Source organism: Pezoporus flaviventris, unplaced genomic scaffold, assembly GCF_033815535.1.
Source record: "Pezoporus flaviventris isolate CSIRO_AGI_PZ_B2104156 unplaced genomic scaffold, CSIRO_AGI_Pfla_v1 ptg000006l, whole genome shotgun sequence".
Classification (NCBI taxonomy): domain Eukaryota; kingdom Metazoa; phylum Chordata; class Aves; order Psittaciformes; family Psittacidae; genus Pezoporus; species Pezoporus flaviventris.
In genome coordinates, this window is record NW_026892554.1 from 13754352 (window position 1) to 13776832 (window position 22481).

Below are 22481 nucleotides of genomic sequence, written 5' to 3' on the forward strand. Positions count from 1 at the left end.
AGGACCAGGGTAAGTTATAAATTCCCTCCTGTAATTACTTCTGTAATGCTGGTATTTTCTCCCATGTCAGTTTTCTACTCCAGCAAAAATCATTTATTGCCACCCAAGTGTGGATTTGTGGATCTTCAGACAGTGTGGCTGCCTCATAATTATTTTCATTAACTTGCATCGTGCCATTTTTATGTTTTCACAAAAGCTACTGGCTACATTTTGTGATTATAGTATTCAGCAACAATATTTTTCTTCTTCCCCTCTATACCCCTGGTTCAGTCTTCAAAAAACTCATTTCAATTTTGATGAGATCAGACCAGCATTTTGTGTTATTAAAGATGCTTAGATGTTTTATGTATCACATTTGACTACATAAATTTAATTATATTATAAACCAGACTCATCTAATCTGAAATATTATATAATCCTAAGAACTTTAAGAAAATTAAGTGTCCCAATGACATAAAATGTCTGTTTGATACTGAGTGACCTCTTCATTTTCATTATTATTTTCTTACTGAAGACTGTGACGCAGAATTGTTCAACTGTAGGGAAAAACTTCTTGCTGCTGCCTTAGCCAGTTTGTTCACATTACAGGAAGTTACAGTATTTCAGGGATGGTGTATCATACATGCACTGAGCTTTTATTTGAGTAGTAGAACTTCAAAGTATGGGAATTATTGAACAGAAGGTGAACAAATACCCCCGACAGTATAGAATCTATTATGTCATTTTACTTTCATCTTCTCCGATTTTCAGTTAAGCTTCACCAAAGCTGAAATTTTCAAGTTCCCTGTCAAACACATTCTAAGAAAATAAGTCTGTTCCTCTGCATCTATTGAAAGTAAAGCATGGAAATAAATAGTGGCAGTCTATTGCTGTGTCCATTTCTTGTTCATGCCTGTGGAATAGAAAGGGGACCAAATAGAGCTCAATTTTATTCCAAGTTCCAAGTGAGAGAGGAAAAAAATATTGTAGACTGCCTTAAAAACAAAGCAAACAAAACCCCCCAACAATAACAACAAACCAACCGAAAATCAAAACAAACCCCAGTGACAGAGTCTTGCCAAAGGTCCAGCTAGCCCAGAATCCCTCTTCTCCTGGTGGTGGCCAGAAGCAGATACCTAGAAATTGTCAGAAAAGTGTATGCATGGGATAAGATGGTATTTCCTTAGGATACTCTCCTCGCTTTCTAGTCTTCTAATAGTTTGCAATTCAACAATTGCTTAAGCCAGAGTTGGTGTCCTTTTATGTAATGCTCGTTAATGTATTTCACTTCTCTTAAATAATTTGGATTGTGATTTATGAGTTCTCTTGGCTTGAGTTGATTCATCTTGAAGGTATTAGAAGTGGAGGTATTGGAGTAGAAGGCTATGTGTGTCCCTGAACTGCTTACAGTCTGGCATATTAGCATAACACAGCACTGATTTCAGTTTATATTGGTATGCCAGGCTGTAAATCATGGCAACTGAGGTCTCTGATTCATAATTCCTTCTGGATTTAGCTGCAGCTGTGGAACTGTAACTTCTGTATCCAACAGGAATTGTCATCCAGAGTCCTGGCTTAAATAAATACGGAATTTCTTAACTCTACTAATGGCAGCAGATTTTAATCATCAGGTCAGCAAAAGAGTATTTGGGACAAAGTACTGACCCTTCAAAAGGAAGTGAAAATTCTGTCACTAATTTCAGTTAAATCTCTTTTCACCCAATAGTTGTGATTTCTATAAATACACTGTTTATTGTAACATGTACTTTTGTTATACACAGAAGCAGAGAAATAAAAATGTAAAAGCAGCTGAAAACGATATTTGAGACAATGTCAAACAGAAGGAGCATGGAGGGGAGTATGTTGGATCTTGAAAAATATCGTATCCCCTCTTCTCTGAGAATCTCTAAATATTTCTGAATTACAGATCTGACAATACCTTGTAATTTTGCAACATTCACTCTGGAAAAAATTCAGGAGGATACTACCTGTCTTACCTGTTCTGAAGAGTCAGGGAGAATACTGGATGAGTGTGTATTCTTTTAAATCATATCAGTGTGTCAGCCTTTTATTCTTTGAAGTGGCTCCAAGTTGTTCTTTGCTGTTTTCACATTGTATACCAGATCTAGTATGTGGTTTAAATGTGTGCTTAAAGAAAAAGGTAAACCAGGCAAGAGAAAATAATGATGATCTCCATGGAGTTATCTTAAAATGTGACAAGTTCTGTTTTCCATAATCACAAGGACTCGTGAGAGGGTGGTATTATATATTTAGTTAGATATTTTGCTATTGGTATCAAATGTATGACAAAGAGATCCTGCACAGTGTTGGCCTCCATCTTAACTACCAGATATACAAGTCCTTTTGATGGAAAGCTACTGTTACAACTCTTGAATCCATGGTACAAAGCTTTAGGAGGTATTTAAGTGAACTTTCAGCTACACTTTGTTCTAAGTGAATGCGAGGAGAAAAAGCCACGCTAAGAACACTCTCATTAATTTTTCATGAGGATTAGAATACTTTCTTTAGCTGATAACTGTTAATTTTGGGCTTTAACTGTAAATACAGATATTATAAGTAGTTCTTAGGATGCAAACTTGAAAGCCTCAGATTTTTATTTTCATCTCTGCCTTTTCAACTCCTACAGTGTTGGCCGTGGGCTGTATGGAATTGATAGCATGCCAGACCTACGCAGAAAGAAATCTTTTCCCATTGTTCGTGATGTGGTAAGTAACTTCTGAGGCTATGAAACCTGATTTATTTCCAGTTGTCTAGATCTTTCTTATAATTACTATTGTGCATGCGAATTATAGTTTGTCAACAACTGGTTTGTGGAAAAAAGGTATCTTGAGCGAATGGATGGAGGGAGTAAAGAGCAGTTTTTATAATGTTGAGAGCAGTTGTTATAATGTACTAGGTAAGTCTGAATATGTCATGTAGTATTTAGATATTACTTGTGGATTCAAGTAATGTGAATTTCCTGTAGTAATAAACTACTCATTTTTGTGTTGAATTAGCTGTGTGAAGCTTTGTGTGAAGGCAGCTGTTATTGAGTGCTCGGGATATACTGATTGACTTATTATGATACTGAAAAAGGAAGTTCTTTTTAAAAAGTAACCCTGTTTCAGTATGAATATTTTAAAGAGTTATGCATGCTTTTGGTACAGACCAGGTATGTTATTTTAGCAGACATTGTAGACAATAATAATTTAGACAAATAAATTTCAGAAAAATAAAAAGAATGGCAGTTCCTTTGAGATTTATTCTGACTTCCAGTCTAAACAACATTAAATAGAATCTCTCTGTGTGAAGAATTTCAAATGCCATTCACATTCCTCTCTTCTTGTAAAGTGTAGAATTCATAATTAAATAAAATACATATTTAGTCTCTGGTGGTAGCAAGCCCCCAATCCATTTCTTGTTGTAAAGAAATGATGGGGAGTCAGCCAAAGTAAATGACTAATACAGTTGTCTTTAAAAGATCAATCTTTGCCAAATTATTGCTCAGTGTATTCTTAGCCTTTCTGTTCAGTCATTCTACAGTAATATACCACAATATCTGAATGGTCACAAAGAGAGTACAGCAACAATTTTGGAGTAGAATTCCTTCTGAAATCAATGAAAAGTTGTGATTTATAACATACTAGAGTGAGTCTACATTCATTGAATCCATCTTTTTGACACTAGCCACTCTACTGTAATTTGTATTGCACAAATATAATTTACAGCCATGTTATGATGCTTTTATGCATATTAAATAGCAATTTGCTTTATTCTTAATTGTTGGAACTGTTTACAGATAGGTATAGCTCAGAACAAATTAAGACATCAAAATCTTAATAGTAACTATTCACTTTGAAAGCCATAATAATAGTGTATCTAAAAAGAAAATTTACATTTTGAATGGTGCAATGAAACTTTATTTTTAGTACTCAAATATGTCAATGATTATTGCTTTACCATCCAGTCATTGAAGGATAACTCCTCTTGAAGGAATTCTACCTTCAGTAAGTGCAAAGTGCAGAATTTTAAATCTGAGATTTGTTCTGGAATTTAATAATTATGGACTTACTGTACAGCTCTTAACTGTATTTTCTTTAAATATCTACTTCTGACACTGACTGAAATAAGTATCAGCTGATTATTTTTTTTACCAATAAAGCTGGCAAATTATTAATATTCTTTATGATTTCTTTCCTATTTTGGCTGGATTTTTCAGGCTATGGTAAGTGCTTTTACACTGTTTACACTGCTTTTTACAATGTTCTAAAATGTTCAATAACTTAGAGATTTTATGAATGTTGTATTTTATGATGACATTTTTGGGGGGAAAATAGAAATACTCTTTATGACCAAGAATTTAATCCTAAGTGAAGTTTTGCCTTATGTGAACGTGTTGTCCTTTGCATCATTTATGCCAAAATTATTAGAAAAAGGCTATCTGTATTTTCCAAATATCCTTTCTAATGATACAAGCAGGCTGTTGAGGACCCAGTCATGATGCTTCTCCTATGGAATTAACAACCTTAGATTCCTAGATCAAGAGAAGTTGAAAGTGTTCCCTACTCTTAAATCCTCTTCAACTAAATTATTTGATCTCTCTTGTAAAAGGTGAATTTCCCAAAGCAACTTAAGATTGTTAGGTACTGTGGTGTAATTTTTTCTGATAACTATATTAATGGTTCATGGAAATAATTTCTTTTTCCACAACTTTGGTCCTTCTCTGCACTTCCAGTTTCTCTGCATTAGCTTTCATGCTTTCGTCACGCTATCTCAATATAAAGTGTAACAAAATGATGTACATCTTCTTAAGAAGATATCTTTGATTCCCATTTGTTTCCATAAATTCACATTTTGAAAAATCTAGTTTTCAACAGCAGTTGTGTTATTTTCATTCTTTTTCTCCTAAATCTCTAAGACAAGTGCTTTCATTAATGCTCTGGGATTTCTGCTTTCCATGCTTTTTTTTGATTGAGTCATTAGAGAGGATAAGGCAATAAAGTCCATCTACAGGAACAGTTCTCTTTGCTGCAGTCAGGTATTTCACTATGGATTGTTATTAGAGTTCTTATAGAATGTATCTGACATAAGAAGGAAAGAGAATGAAAGAAGAAATCATCATGCAAGTGGAGTAACAATACAGCTGTTTGAATAGCAATACGAAGTGTTTGAACAGACTATCTAAAGTGGAGTCAGAAAGAAGAGTTGAGTGCGCTTGATGTAATTGCTGTGACTTCTAGTTTTAAACAAACATATTCTGTCTTTTGTACTAGTTAGAGCTTATTGTTTGAGGTGGGACTACAACTGGGCAAAGGAGTAGAAATAGTTACAGTGGAGGTTAGAATTACTTAACTCACAATGGCCAAATATGGTGTTGATCTGCCAATAGACAAAGGTCCCTAACTCTGGTTTTCTTTCACTATGCTTTAGTCCTTATTTCAGCCAGATTTCTTCTCTTGATCATTCAAGAATGTATTATTACTATGCTTTATCATTTGATTATAAGAACACAGAATAATTTGTGACTCCTTGATGCTGTTCTAAAACAGTCTGCTTGGTTCATACTCTTGAAGAGAACACATAGGATGAAACAACTGCCCATTCCATATAAACAGTAATGAGTAAGTTTTACATTGCATTACAAATAAACCAGTATTTGTCAAGTGGTAATAAATATTTTATCTTCAACTTCCCCCACACACTCACTCCCCTCTTGTAATAGTCTATAGACTCTTGTAAGGAGGGGGGAAAAAAAGAAAAAACGAAGTGGAGGAAAAGATTATCGGGAAACCTGAAACCCTCTGTAAAAACAAAGGAGTGAGTATTGCATGACACAGCCACCATTCATGAACAGTTGCAAAACATTACCCTCACTGCTGCTTCTTCGCTGCTACTTTTGCTGCTCAAAAGAGAGCTTTCTTTCATCTCAGCATTGCAGGAGGCTCTTTTTTTTTCACCTACACAATTTTTTTTATATAACATTTAATTGTATCTTGCGTCAAATTCTCTTTTACTTGGAATTACCACTTTTCAGTGGTTTTGCTAGGATTACTTCTATTTTTTTATTATTCTTTGAAGCTACTAAGGCAAATTCAGAGGTGATACATAACACAGCGTAGATACAAGTTAATGCAGGGGTCTAAAAGGACCTGAACATAAAGTAAACTAAGTTAATTTAAATCATGTATCAAGGATTTGGAGAAACATTTAAAAATCAAACAAGTGGTGTTCTGCTTTGGCACCTTCTTTCATTGTTTTTAGGTTTGATTGGTTGATTGATTTATTTATTCCCTCCTCCAAAATTTATCATAGAATCAACTTGGCTGGAAAAGACCTTTAAGATCATCAAGTCCAACTGTTACCCCAGGACTGCCAAGTTCACCACTAAACCATGTCATGAGGGGCCTCATCTACATAGTTTTTAACACTTTCAGGGGCAGTGATTCCACCACTTGCCTGGGCAGCCTGTTCTAATGCCTGACCACTCTGACAGTGAAAACTTTTTTCCTAATATCCAGTATCTCCCCTGGCACAGCTTGAGATGCTTTCCTCTTGTCCCACCACTTGTTATTTGGGATAAGAGACCAGTCACCTCCTTGCTCCATCTGCCTTTCAGGTAGTTCTAGAAAGCGGTAAGGTCCCTTCTGAGCCTTCTCCAGACTAAACAACCCCAGTTCCCACAGCTGCTACTCCATAAGTCTTGTGCTGTTATGAGGGGCCCAAATGTTCATGATGCAATAGTGCCAACATAGAGATCTTCACAGTCTGCAGGTCAAATTCTCATAAGCCTAAAGACATGAGGTAGTATCTGAACATCAGTTTGAGAGAGTAAGCGAATCTCATCTCCTGTTAAAGGAAATTGGTGAATGGCTTCAGGTTCCTTTTGCTCACCATGTTCTTTCAATGCTCTGGCAATTTGGACTTCCTGGAGGCTCTGGGTAATAAGCAGCACTTACCCTTCTTCCTTGCTACTCTTTCTTTAAAAACAGAAGGTCAGTAGGGAGAAAAGTTTTCTTGCTACATTCATATCCCGCATCCTTGTTTCCCATAAATGAGTCTGGCAGCAGTTTTCTCTTCCTCTTTCCAAAATACTCATTCCTGTTTGCTTCTTTCTGTCCTTAAGCAGAGACACTGTTCTGTGTTTGTTCAGTACTTGTTTCTTAACATTTCTGGCCCATTTTTGTTTGCCATTTCCTACTTTGGCGTGTAGCTGGGGGTCCTGTAGCATTAGGTTTTGTCACAAAAAGTTTCTGTTTCATCTTTCTGGTCACTTTGTTAATCTCAGTGGTGCACGCCAATGGAATTTCTCATATTCACAGAAATAGAAGGAAATACAGTCACAGAGAAGCAGAATTATTTACTTATTAATAACAAAGTGGGAAAACTGAGAGTAAATTAATGGCATAGGCTTGGTAAACTGCTCAGAGTTTAAAATAAAAGGGGGGAAGGTTCTTTGCATCCCATAGTAACTGTAATAGGACAGTGATAAATAAAATGTTTCTGTGCCAAGGATGACTTCCTAGTCTATAACTGTTTTCAAAAGATTAATATTTCTGTATCTATCTGCAAGTTTAATTATTATCAAGGGAAACTTACTGAAAATTGAATGCATATGTTCTCAGGGAAAAGTGTTTAAAATTAACAGCCTTAATATCTCTAAATAAATTTAAAAAAAAAAAACAACTCACCAACATCTAAAATGTCATTGTTATAAAATTGGAAGATTAATTAATTAATTAATCCAAAGATTAATGATGTGGTTCTGCTCATGTAAACCTAAGTTACTTCTGAACCGATATGTATTTCACAAAAATAAGGATGTCATATGCAATATATCATTGAATCTTTTTCTGTAATAGCTCTGTAATGGGGGGCTACAGAGACCCACTTCACAGTAAGGTGAAAATCCGTATCCTCACAACAAAGGCAACAACAGATTTATGGTTAGTGGATGGTATAATTGATCCCCCTCACACTGCTAGACTATGAGGGCAGCAAGCATGACAAAACTGATGCTGGATTACAGGAAAACGGAGATAAAGCAAAAGTGTACAGGCAGTCTTGAAATGATTTAGAATAGGGGGAAGGATGCATAAGACCAAATTTGCAGGTAAAATGCAGTAATACAGGAGTGTTGTGGTTAGTATCTTGTACAGTAGAATAAATCTTACCTGTCTCTGTCAGGCCAGAAGGACTGCTGATGGCAGAAGTGATAATCAGAGTTGAAATGTTATTGGGAAAACACACAGAACTCCTTTCCACAGGGATCTTTTTCCTTTTGATCATTATACTCTCTAATTCTCAAGGACCCATTTAATTACAGGAATATTGCATTAAGGAAGATAAAATTTGTATTTTAAAAATACTTTGATTGCCTTTTCGTGTACTATGCTAGAGCAAATGACATTTTCTCTATGACCAAGGATGTAGTCTTAAGAACTGGGAAATATTCCTATAATACCCATAACATCATGTGGACTAAAGAGGACGGATTGAGACAGGGTTCCAGCCTTTTTACCTCTCTCCAAGAACCAGAGTATTTATCCACATAGCTATTCATAGTATTGAATAACTATTGTCTTTTAAGGTAAAAATCAAATTTCAGTTTCCCAGACTTTTTTATTGAAGACAAGAAGCATTGAATTAAGAAAAAAATATCTGGACTGACAACTTGAATGATAAGACTATTGCAAAATGATCTCCCATGTTGCTGAAGGCACAGACAGGTTCCAAATTAGGGCAGGATGCCTATCCTTGTACCACATTAATTTGGTTGGCAAAGCGGAAAAACAGTGACAGCCTGCGGTTTAAAAAAAATGAGTCAAAAACCTCTGAATACCAGGTTTTATATTAGGAATGTCAGTTAAGCTAGGCACTGGTGAAGGAAACAGTAATGATGATGAAAAGTGTGCTTGCATTATGTACTGAAACCTGAAAGGTCGTTGTGATACAAAACATTAATTAAAAGCTTTGTAACTCCTACAGTTTTGCTTTAATCAAATAGCATAATCAAGTACTACTTGCCTTCCATTAGAGTCACTAACTGAAATTACTAGTATAATTTTTAACAGTTTTGCATTTTTGCCTTAAACAGACCCTTGCAGCTCGAAAATCTGGCATTTCCATGGCAATGCTCATCCGGACCTCCATAGACAATGATGAAATGGTAAGTGGTTTCAATGACAGGTTTAAGTAATTTAAATAATAGGGAAATTTTTTGTTCAAAGTTCTTCAGAACTTATTTCAGCCTTAGACATTCCAAACTGGATAAAACTGAGTGTATAAGCATCCTGTTTATTCTGTAGGAGCTTTCAGGTATCATAACAGAATTTGCTGCCTGATTCACAGTGACAGAAACAAGTTTGCTTCTGCTGACAGTTAGAAGACACTAATCAGAAAAACTTTGTTTAAAAAGCCAGTTGCTTTGGAAAACCGTTTATTTTAAACTGACCAGATGCACCACACTTTACCTGCAGGCTTTCAGGATCTCTCTCTGTTCATCACACCCTCAGTACAATTAGAATGCCAGGACTCTGCAAGATTTCTGTATGATTATTAATTTTTTCCCAAGTCCTTATGGGTGGCTGGGACATTATGTGATTTTGTACTTGTAACTTCTTTTAATAACACATGGGATCTAGATGAAGAAGTATTTCATTCATACAAGAAGTGACCAGGAGAATCTTTTGAAAAGTCATATTCTCATAGCTAGTAAAACACGTGTATTGTCGGTTTCCATTATTGACTTCACTCACTTTTTGCAAATGAAATTTATTTTAAACAAAACCACAACACATGCCATCTTCTTCAGCAGTACTTGGTGTGATGCAAGCAGATTTACATGGCTAAACTAAGCAAAAGCACTAATTTGAAGGAGTAAAGGCCCCTTTTGTGTTCCTTATATTGCTAGTGAAAACATTGACATCTAGAATATATCCTACATTGGAAAAAAAAAGAAGTGTTGAATTTTTCTTACACCGTTGTTAAGATCGATAGTGGAAAAATGTTCGAGTAGAATACGTTGACAAGTATTCTGGGAGCTGAAACACATAACACAAGTACACACATGCCCATTCCTCTTCTCTTATTTATTGTGAGCTTTCTGTGCTTATATGGTAATCCTAAAGGAACAATTTGGTAGTGCTCAGGGATGGATTGATGAGGTGGGAAGCAGCTGGTATATGAAATGATCTTTCAGTAGGAGCAGTAGTTATTTTGTTCTGCTATGTCAAAATAACAACAAAAGTAGATAGAATGGAGAGCTATGGAATGTGAAAAAGGAGTTAAAGGTTGAAGGAAAATTATAGAGAACAAACTTACGCTGTGTAAGTGCTGCAAAATAGAGACTTTCCATTTATATTATAGCTGCTATAAAACCATTTAAGTTCAGTAAAAGGCCCTAAGATACTCCCTATCTTTTACTAAAAGGCATCTGCTAAACAAACAAGTAAACCATTTATAAGCTTTACTGCCTTTTATGACAGTAAATACAGGTTTAAATGTTCATATACATGGCTTTCCTCATGCAGAAACTACCAAGTTATGACTTTGGAGGGCTAAAGGTGCAAGTTTAGTTGGCCATGTAAATTGCCAACAAATGCAGGAAAAGCGAATAATTTGAACTGTACTTGCACATTCTGACTTTAGTGGTACTGTTCAGGATACAAAAAGGCAGCAGTAAATCCCAGTGGACAGCAAACGTTTCTCTAATGCTTGCTGTCAATCAGGAGAAACTACTGAACTATGGTTCAGGAGAAATGGAAAGGGAAAATAAGTTGAATATATTTTTATGCCATTATACTCTTTGGCCTCCACTTCAACCAGGCCAAATGAAAAATTGTGTACCAGAAGTAGATATTTGTTATGAAATTCTTAAAAACATAAGCCCAAAGGCAGACAACAAATATAATTTAGATACATAAATGTTGATTTGAGAAAAAGTAAAAAGCTAATTCAGAAGGAGAGGTGAATAAGAAAAGCCTGTTTTATGCCATCTCTCACTAAACATACTAAAGGGAAGTGGGTACTCTTCCCTACAGGATAAATGTAATGGTAAAGCTAATAAAACTACTTGCAAGACGTCTAAAACAAGTGAAAGGTAATACTTTTCTTCTTGATCTGCAAGTAGCCAGCAGAACTTAATGCCCTAAGGCATTATTAAAACTTAGTAGAGCAAGATTTGAAAACAAAAAGAGCAGGCATTTTCAGGCATAAAAGAACTCTCCAGATACTCTCCACAAAACCAGAAGAAGTGCAGTCACCGATGAAAGTTAAGGAAGAAAAGTCCCTTTGGGCAAGTTACTCTTCTGATTAAGGCTGTTTTGGTTTTTATTCTCCTTCAACTTTTTCTGGAGGGAACATTAGTGACTCTGACGGAAGAGTCACTAATGCTGTTTAGATTCAGTATGGAAATTCTTTGAGGTAATGCCTTTTATTAAAAATCAAATGCTACTTACTCAAAAAATTAAAACCAGAGGTTAAATGCTTTGAGCTGTGCCACGTGACATTGCTATCCTTCTGGTATAACCCATTCATGATACAGTGAGTTTGTAGGTTCTCGGGCACTGATCCAAAGACATTTTAAAGTGTCAAAGTATTAACTTCAGTGATGCTTAAACACATGACTTCAGCTGAGCATTCATTTAATTGCTTTGCAGAACAGAGAGCTGCAAGTCTGTAAAAATAATACACTATTGACATTAAAAAAGTATCCGTAGTCTTATATGACAGAAATAAATTTCACTTTAGAAGATAAACAGGTAACTAAATAAATCTCCTTTATATTAGCAGTGCTAAATACTGCCGTGCCCAGAGCTCTGTGAATAACAGATGCATTTAAGCAGGGAACAGTATTAGGAATGAAAGCTCCTAGATAGTAATATTTTAAAAAAGTATCTACAATTCTAGTTTGCTTTAACAACTGAATTTTCAGCTTAAAAACCTCTTTTACCCTCAGATGTTTAGTTCAAGCCCTATAGAGCTGTGCCATTTGTTACTTAGTGCCATTTCAGAAATAGATACAAGTTACAGGCAAAATTCTGAAATTATTTATACTGTGAAAAAAACCAGTGAAGTTGAACAGGGTGAAAGGGTAGTAGTTGTACTGATACTACTAGAGTTCAGGAGTGAGAGAGTGTAGTCTGCAAAGGAATCTTCAAAGACAGTGGTTTCTGACAAACATGATTTCTCAACAAGCTGCATAACTTGACTTTAGGTTGTTTTTGAAGTTTTCTTTCTGACACCTGTAGCTGGTAGACTCTGACCTGGGAGGGAGAGGGTGGAGAAATGCACAAAGATGAAGTCTGCTGAGTTACGTGGCCATGAATTAGCCCAGTCCCTCTGCTAGATCAAACCAGTGCTAACCTTTGCTTGCTTTCAGGGGAGTTCTGAGATGGCTAATTGTCTAGAGTAGGTTAAGAAAGCGCTCTGGAGAGAATTCTGTATTTGTTTTAGTTTTTCCTGCTATATCAGCTTCTTTTCCTAGTTCAGCTCTACAGTGTTCTCAGGGGTGCTAGGGTAAAATGTCCATGAAAAGTCTGACTGCATTTGTTTTGCCAGGCTTCACAGGACAGATGTTGTTTTTAGCATTTAACTATGAACTTTAATAAGGGCTGCTGCAGCCTAAGCTGCTTAACATTTGGTTTTGTTATTTGTGGTGCTTGAACCTATAAATCAGTAGATTTATGGCTATACGTTTTTTCCCATGGTAGCAGAAATGCTTTAATTGATGTTTCTGTGCAATGTTATGCAGATATGCACGTGCAAAAAAATATTTTTTTTTATGGGGCAATTTATTATTAGCAGAATCTCACATGTTTTAGTCGAGACTCAGATACATAAAACCAAGAACGTGTCAGTGTGTTGTTAGATAGGCTAATGTCTTGCATTTCTCATATACTTACCACTGGGGAATATTCAAATTATGGGAGTGTTAACACATGCTTAACTGAGCAAGTCAGCCTTGCTTTCTATACTACAGAATGGCAACAGTGATGTTAAAGCTCATATGGGCAAACCACACAAATTCCAAGATGCTCGCCAGATGTACAACTAGACAGGCATCTAGGGTTCTTTTGTCTTCTAAGTGCAAGGCAAAATGAGTTAATTAGTATTTTGCAAATTAGTTCATGCTTCTATGTATATTTTGTAACATTTTAAATGTAAAGGTATATGCTTTAGCTCCAGTTCACTCGTATTAACCAGTACTTCAACCTAAATCTTTTATTTATCCAATAGAAAATACATGTCTTCAAGAAGACGCTGCAGGCTTTGATCTATCCAATATCATCAACTACACCTCATAACTTTGAAGTCTGGACAGCTACAACTCCCACATATTGTTATGAATGTGAAGGTCTACTTTGGGGCATAGCCAGGCAAGGCATGAGATGTACTGAATGTGGTGTCAAATGCCATGAGAAGTGCCAAGACCTCCTAAATGCTGACTGCCTGCAGAGTGAGTATCTCCTGACAGCTAAAGCTTTGCAGTACTTAACACCTTTTGATTTTGTGTGTACACTCAGATACTCCTCAAAATGAAGAGACAGATCATCAGAAATTAGTGAAAGCATGTTGGTATCTATTGGCTAAGGAACTTTCCAGAAACTTCATGAAATACTGACTTTTAATTTTGGTTTTGTCCTTGGAACTTGATGAATGTTGCTGGTCAGTTACAAAATAAACGTTGGCAGCACCAGTATATTATTTACTTTCTCCTGCCAATGTCAATATCCAGAACAATTTGTTACATGACATAAGCCCTCCTTGTTTTATTTAACTTAAAACTCAAGAAATGTTAAAACAGAGATAAAAAAATATTCCTAATATTTACTGTATTCCTAATACTTACTTACTGCTATAAAATATACAAAAATATGGAACAGTAAGTAGGATAGTTTCATAAGTGAGAAAAGAATGCTTCCTGTGAAAATAAAGTATTATAGAAGTATATTGTGCAGCATTAATATGATTGTTGGTGGTGAGTTTTCAGAAGTCTGTCAAGTGAAGAAGGTAGTTGTGAATAGCTTCTTCAGTAAGTGCAAATAATTTCTGTTATCTACAGAACAGCTGAGCTGCTTTTCATGGTGCCACAACCATGGAGGTGACATGAGATATGTATCCATCCCTGTATTAGGTGAATCTTGGTTAAAAGCTAAAGCTGAAAAGCTACAAAAATATACAGATTAAAAGTATCCTTTTTATCTTCCTTTTCACTTATCTGAAGATATACTCAGCCCAGTGGTTTGCTGGCCCATATCACCTGCCCCAGAATACATAACAAATGGCTCAAAGAGCCATATTGTCTTTACAAATGTATAAATGATAATGCTGAGAGAGAGCCTGCAAAAAACAAGTAGGATTGGCAGTCACCTGTGGTGTCAAGTTTGAAAGCATTGAACAACTGATTCTTGAAAGAGTAAACCTCTAGGAGGCAAAAAAAATACTTGACACACCTAAGGGATCCAAATCTTCCCATTACTATACAAATGTTTTTGAGAATCCTGTCACATATTTTTGCAACGGATTGATTGTTCAGCAGGTTTGACTGTTAGATTGCTTTGAAAATTAACCTCATGTGCTTTGTTTCTTTTATGTTAAAATATTTAACATTTCACTGAAGAATGAATTGAGCAGCGCAGTTGGTTCTATAAGAAAGCTTAACAGTATCATAAAGTGAAATGAATGTGGTTCATTGTGGGTTTTTTTATTAAAGTTGTCCTTTTGGCCATTTCATAATCAATAGGACATATTGCCCTCCAAGCTTCTGTCATTTTTTTATATGCTTAATGATTGCTAACGTAGACTGTAGACATCTCAAGCTCTTTAACATCAATATCTAAGCTTGTTCTAAATTAGATGTAAGAAAAATCAGTACTACTTTCATTAGAGACCTCTCATCTTCAACAAGGTACCCTTTCTCTAATAGTAGGTATTAAATCAGAATTGATTTTAATCATGTTGCATTTGTATCAGTCCCTAGGGTAAAAGGGGCTTGTTCACTTCCTTTGCAATATGTTAGAATATTGTCTTAATTAGTCTGATCAATACTGCATGAAAAGAGCTGTTAGACTGTCAGCAATAGAGGATGTGACAATAGCTGCAATAAATAATTTAGTATAAATAGAAGCCTATTGTGATTGTTCAGTAAAACATAAAGCAAATTTCTCTTTACTGCAAATTCCAATTTTACCTGTACTGTCTCAAAAAGCAGCAAGGTTTTCAATAGGAATACTTTATTGCCACTCAGACTGTGTCTGTGGTTTATCAATTCATCATGACGTTGTATTTGTACTTTTAACGTAAGGGCAGAAAACACAAGAGATGAAAAATGTTGCTTTCCTGCATCTTGCAGGAAGTACCTGTCACTCTTTCTAGGCAGCTCAAAATCATCTCTTTTGTGATAAAATCCCTAGAGAATTTTTAACTGGTATTTGGTTTCATGGTAGCATTTAATTCATTTTCTACCAATTCATAGTTTTTCAGTGTGTAAAACTCTTAATCACTAGAACTTTAGTCTTCTGCATTAAAAAAAAAAAAACAAACCTATTCAAAGAGATTTTCAGGATTTATCAAGATCTTCTTTAGCCATTGCAAGCTGAGAGTGCCTCAACAAAAATAATGTACTCAAAAGAAGAGGATATTTGACAGTAGTGCAGAGAAGGAACTGTGTTCCTCATCATTATTAAGAAATCTGAATTCTAATTGTGTGGTGAGTGATTCAACATAATTTTGTCTTAATTTTACTGTCCATTTAAAGGGAACAATAATACTTTGATCCTCCCAGGCATGGAGGATGGCTAGCTGGGTGATGTTTTCACAACCTTTTGGAAGGCCAAAGTACTTACTGCTGCTAGTATGATGATGATTGTCATGCTCAGTGCTATGAGCCCCTGAGCAATGTTTAACAACATGGGCTAAAATTCAACAATACCTGTAGCAGGTGATTAATGTGTCATTGATTACATTTGTAGTCTTCTTGCATCTTGCTTAATATGTCAGTCTTGTCAAGACTTGAAACAACTTCTTTAGCACTGCAGAAATCTTTTTGCTTCCAACATTTGTAATACCATTTTAACCATTCTTTTCTCATGCCCAACTGCAAGATGGACATTTGTTTTTTTTTCGAGAGTACGCTTGAGTTATTCCAATACAATATGCATAGCAGAGACACTGAGTAGAAACACTTTCCTCATTTTGTAAGGAGAACTTCACTTTGGCTTTTAAAGGCCCTCTGAAATCACCTATGATCTTTAGAGAGAGAAATCTCTCCAGAGTTCTCCTGGGAAAAACTGTGAATAAAACCTGTAATATGTCCCAGACAAATCAGCAAATAACCTGAGTATTTTCTTTGTTTTCTGATTTAATCTATAGGTTAGACCCTTAAGTTTAATATCACACAAGCACAGGGGCAATATTGCTTGCAGAAATTCCCTGTATGGTTCCAGTGTTAGAATTCTTGGAAAAGCACTCCTTTAAATCTGTACAGCTGCAACCAGAGTAAAAAGCTAAGTACATGTCTACACTTTGGTAAGCAGAGCATGGAAGAGTGGCTTTAATAGCCATCAGAAGACTCCACTCCTAACACTGAGCTTTGTGAAGCTCTCCTTTGTTGATGCATGATGTTTAATGAAGGGATGGAGTGCACTGGTGTTTCAGACTGAGGATGTCAAGTCAGCGTTACAGTTAGGATAGTTCCAAATTAATATAAATGCTTAAATCCAGGGAATGCTTACATTCAGTAGGTTTTGAATGCTTTGTTAAATGGATTTATGTCATCATTAACTTTTTATTAACACTGTTCCTGGAAGGAATGAAAAACTTTCCATGAGTCAGGCAGCATCAGCAAATATCAAGATGTATCTGGAAACAGTCAAGAAAGTTGCTATGTCTATTTCTCTCTCCTGTTCATTAGATTTCCACTGTGGGAGAGCATAGCAGGTATCTAGATTAATGTCCTTATTGTCAAAATAAAAATTCTCTTAAAAAACTGCAATGGAAACATTATCTTGTTTGAATACTGTTTCTGTTAATTTGGGGGAGTTTTTTGTTCTAACTAGACAAATACGGTTTCTTGTACCATTCTGCTCCAAAAGGAATGAAAATATTGTTACATCATGCTGACTTAGAAGGGAAATTAAAAAATTATTTGGGTACATCTTTGAGTACTGCAGTACTGGCAATTGGCTGGAGAATTAAAGGAGAAATAAGATAACAATTCTTGTAAAAAAGTTTTGACCTTTTCTGTTATTGCAGGAGCTGCTGAGAAGAGTTCCAAACATGGTGCAGAAGATAAAACACAGAACATTATCAGTGCTATGAAGGAAAGAATGAAGATCAGAGAAAAGAATAGACCAGAGGTGTTTGAAGTGATCCAGGAGATGTTTAATATTTCCAAAGAAGACTTTGTGCAATATACAAAAGCAGCAAAACAAAGTGTTTTGGATGGCACGTCCAAGTGGTCAGCAAAAATAACAATCACAGGTAAATTTTCTTCTGAACTGTTTGCTCTAAGAGCCCTTTCTTTCCTAGTCTCCTGGTTTGGGAATAAAATTTATTATAATTAGACCTGGAACTGTGTTCAATTGTGTACTTGGTACCTTGGTTGAATTTATAGCATGCTAGCTGGAAGAAGTTACAGCTGTTGGCAAAACTACTTTATATTCCACTCCTCTAGGAAGGAAGATAAATAGTCTTCTTGTCTCCTCTTTGTCCTAACAATGTCTTCTGTGCTAGTGCTGAGCTTTTTACCACCAACTGCAAGAGTTCACAATTTCGTTTATGGGGTTTTAATTACTCTGATGCCAAGAACACTGCATCTTGCAATTCCAACCCCTATTTATTTGAAACTCATCATCCATTCTTTGTTTGCTGAAAATGAACGTTTGGACGTGTTTCCATTGTTACATGGTTTTGCTGCTAAAACTGGTGTGTGTCACCTACAAAAACTCTAATTTTTACACTTAAAAAGCTTGGAAATTGGATTTTCTGCCTTTTAAAAAAACTTCCAAATGAGGAGTTCTGGTGGGGTTTGAACTCATTTGCCAAAATACTTTGCAATTAGTTTGCAAGAACTGGCTGACATCAAGCAAGATGGAAATTTACAAGCTGAATTGCAACAAAAATCTTCCATTGTTGTTGGATGGGATTAAAAAATGAGAGTTGTGATTTAGTAAGTTCAGCCATTTGGATCTACATGTTTTTGTTAAGGTATCATTTTCAGCTATGGCAGCTGTTATAACTGAGAACAAAAATGAACTGGACTTAGACCCACATCTTCAAATTACTGTGTCGTAAAGTGTTAAAACGATATTTTCAAAACTAAGCACAGTCACACTTCTTTCACTAAATATAATAGTAATGTTCTTTTGTGTGAGAGCCAAAAGGGGGTTTCTTTACATAAAAATGAAACTATCTCTTTTTTTCTTTTCATTTCTGGTATTGTATGTGTTTTATAATGTACATAATTTATTAGTACAGTGGTACATTTATAACGTATATAATTTGTAAATGTATTTGGGTTGTGTGCTCTAAAATTTTTGCTATAGTACTTTTCAATTCTGTGGCACTTTTTTAATGTATCAAGGAAGGGTCATTGAGAGATGAAATGGCCATTTGCAGTGCTGAAATTTAAAGCTGGCATTCAGGAGGGAAAGGACAAAAGCATCTGTTAAGTGAACCATGAACAAATTATTCTGTGAGAGTTGGTAGGTGTGTTATTAGTTATGCATGGCTCTGTAGTCCGAACTAAAGCCCAGTCACACTTGGGGCAATATGTAACGTATACACAGAGCTGAGAATAGCAGATATGTGCCAGGAGAAATCAGAAGAAAATCTGAGATTGTGAGTTAGATGGATTAGGAAAAAGGGAGGCCATTCTGAAGGTTGTGAGACAGTATGTGAAACATAAAGAATAGCTGTTGAATTTTGGGACTGTCACCAAGCACAGGGGATATGGAGAGATACATCAGGGAAAATACTTAATTCATTCTTACTTTTACTTCTGCTGCAAAAGGATACTCAAGGCTGCCTTGTATTCAGGCCACTATAATAGCTGGCAATTCTGGAAGACACTGGCCCTTAATTCTCCTATAAATAGGAGAGGAATACTTCCTTGCCTTCTAAAAATTTCCCCTTGGATTTGCAGTGAACAGGGAAGACAAAATATGTTGCAGTTTATTCCTAAAAGGTTAGTCTTTTCAAGAGTGAGAGCTGATCTCCTAAGAAGGTGCCATTGTTATATAATCATTTTTCTGAGCACACTGGGGGAGCTTCATTATCCAGAATGATTTGCATTACAGAATTTTAACTAAATGTTGCCACCAAGACAGTTGAAATATATGCAAAAAAATAAAACCAAGCTCTGCTGATGCTGGGAGCCATGGCATGTGCTTTAGCTGCAGCTGTCTGGGTTCCATAGGCTGCTACTTGATAGTTCTGCTTTCTGCTGAGATTTCTAGTTTTATGAATTATGATGGAAAATCAAGTTGTGTGTATTTTTATTTGCCACAAAATGTGCATACAGTAACTATACACCCGCATTAACTGTCAGAAGGGCTAACAAATACACGAGCAGCTAATGATAATTGATCTGAACTGTCACCCTGTCTGTGATAGAATAGGAAGTAATCTGAAAATCCTCATAGTACATCTCTCACATGAGGAAAACAAATTACAAAGTCATAACCATGCCTCTCCTGTTTAGTTTCATAATCCACAGTGCAGGTTTTTGCCAATGGGAGGTATTATTTTGGAAATTTTAGTTTGGACCTTTGGAGAAATTTTGAAAATAATGATTCATTTATTGGGGATGAGGAGTGGAAATTTTCGGGATGATTAGACTCAAAGTTATACAAAAATATTACATTACTTGCAGTGCTGATAAAACAAAATTTTGAGAAGCTTATCTGGATTATGCATGGCAAAAAAAAAAAAGTCTTTTGTGCTCTGTAGTGAATCTTTAAATTTATTACCCTATTAAACCATATTTGTAAATTTTATACAGTCCAGAGGGTAGTTAGACAGGGCTTGTCCATCTCGAGCATAGCAGGTGCTGAGAAAATTCATCCAGAAAGCTTTGTTTTAGGAGACCTCAGTTTGAAGGCTTTGTTTCCTGTTGCTGTTATTAGTGTCTCATTTATTTCTTGGCAATGAAGGCTATGAGGGCTGAAGCATATTTTTTTCCTTTTGTTGCAGTTCTTTGTGCTCAGGGCTTACAGGCTAAGGACAAAACTGGCTCAAGTGACCCATATGTTACTGTGCAAGTTGGCAAAACCAAGCGGAGAACAAAGACTATCTTTGGAAACTTGAATCCAGTATGGGATGAAAAATTCTACTTGTAAGTACAGAAGATATTGTTGTTCCTTGGTTTGTGAATTTACATTTAGGTAATGTAGTGCTACCATGTAAAATAGTTACTTAGTTGGAAAATATTTGTTGTCTATATTATGCATGTTCATAGCAATAATAAACAAGTTCTGAAGGGAAAGAGCATAGAAGTGACTTTATGATATAGTAATCATACAGCTCATAATTATGTCTTTTTGGGCATCTGTTGGTGGCATTTATTTTCCTTTTTTAAGGAACTTCAGTAATATTTTTCACACTCAAACCTTACATACAAAATGCTTGCACTATAAATGCCTTCTTGTGTCTCTGATACTCACCATGCAAGGTAAATGCATTTTTATTCAGGATGACTTTCCTAGGTGAAACGGGGGAATGTGATAGTAACTGGTATGCTTTAGGCTCTGGGCTGGGCTGTTTGTATGTCTAATCGTTTTAAGACTGAGAGCTGTCCAGAAGTCTGATGTGGAGAATATGATCCTTCTGTCTCCTTTCTTTGGCCACAGCCTCTGAACTGAATATGGAATAGTTTGTTGTCAGCATATCCAGAAATTCAGTTCTGACTCCAAAGTAGATGTTTCAGTCTTTAATACACTGACAACAGTTTGGGTATGATTTCATGCCAGTTCAACTTCTGGCAATGTTCCTGGAACTTCTTTCAGAAACACATGTTACAGTACCAGAAATCCCAATTCACAGGAACTATACTGTTACTTTCCTGAAAATATTACCTTGGGATACAACACATTCCTGACTGAGAACGTGTTCAATCTGATAATAGTATCAATTTGCTGAGTGTTATTCCTCTATTGATAGCAAAAATATTTCAGCATTTACTCTTTATTCAGCTCAATTACCGTGTGCTCAAGTATATGATGTGCACTTTACTACTATTATTAAAGTCAGTTAAAGATTCTGAAAAGCTAATATAAACCCTAGATTTCCTTTGGAAGTTTTTAAGTGAAAGAGAACTGTTTATTTAGCAAGATATTTTAAATTGTTCAGAAAAGTTCCAGTCTACCCTGAGAGCATCTACCACAGTGTTATCACATGAAGTTAGTAGGTATTTTATGGAAGCTGTGTGAAAACGTATCGTAAATTACAAAAAGAAGAAACTATAATAAAAAAGGGTATACAACTTCAGTGGTTGTTAAATACAACAGATTTATTTGCATTTTTACTGAAAATATATGCAGACTGTTGACACATAATAATCTAACCTTGCTACTACATTATAAAAGTCTAATATGTTTGTACCTAATAATGCTATTCAAAACTGTATCTTAATTTGATACAACTTGATGAAAATCTGTATCAGTGATGATAAAAGTGATATGTCGTTTTTTTTAAGCAACCCTGAATTTACACAGCAGTAGCAGAACAGCTCAGGGTCCTGCAGACTGCCCAGTTAAGATTCAGAATCTTTAGTTAGTCACTGTGTGCAACAGGCAACTTCAAAATAACCACTCATCACAATGTAAAATAATTGTCTTCAAGCCATAATATTGTTTAGTTTCTCTTACCTTACTTTCCTCCTATAAGGAACACGTTAGTTGTCATTATTACTGTGTAAACAATTGAAACAATTTGTTAGGCTTCAGCAATTTGAAATAGACCTCTGTTTTCTTCAGGAAGGGGCAATGTCATAACATGATAGGTTACCTTCTTATGTAGCACATCTACTTGCCTGGTTTTGGAGGGGTTTTGGTTGGTTGGCTGGTTTTGTTTGTTTTGACTAAAATCCGCTACCTTATTGATGAGGAGGTTGATTCCCTAGTGAGTTTGAAAGATGTATGACCCAGACGCCACTTCTATTTGCCTGGAAAAGTAGTAGGTATTCCGACTGTATTAAACAGTGGATGCCCATTCCTTTCACAGATTCAAATGCCGGTACTAGAATAGTTAATTCAGAGAAAACACACACTTAGAAACTTTACACGCTTCCCCTATAGAGATTGTGTTCTGTTATTGAGTTATTTGTATTACTTCAATAACATTTGAAATTTCATACCTCGTATCACTGTGAATAAACAAAGGTAAGAGATTAGTTACTTTCTTGCATTTAAATGTATGAGTTAGGTAGTGTTAAAAGTTGGATGAGCAATTCAGTAAATTTGATATGAAGTTTTAAATATATTTGCTCAAAGATATGAGCAGGG

General features: G+C 35.6%; 1 protein-coding gene across 2 annotated transcripts in view; it reads left to right on the plus strand.

Annotated features, from left to right (window-relative positions):
* The window catches only part of UNC13C (unc-13 homolog C), a 146195-nt gene that overhangs the window by 38734 nt on the left and 84980 nt on the right, over nt 1–22481 (plus strand). For both annotated transcript variants that reach the window (XM_061446985.1, XM_061446986.1), the window contains exons 5-9: nt 2627–2705; nt 9074–9145; nt 13216–13435; nt 17233–17460; nt 20173–20314. In XM_061446985.1, the coding sequence (XP_061302969.1) occupies nt 2627–2705; nt 9074–9145; nt 13216–13435; nt 17233–17460; nt 20173–20314 (741 nt within the window). The remainder of the gene's footprint in view (nt 1–2626; nt 2706–9073; nt 9146–13215; nt 13436–17232; nt 17461–20172; nt 20315–22481) is intronic.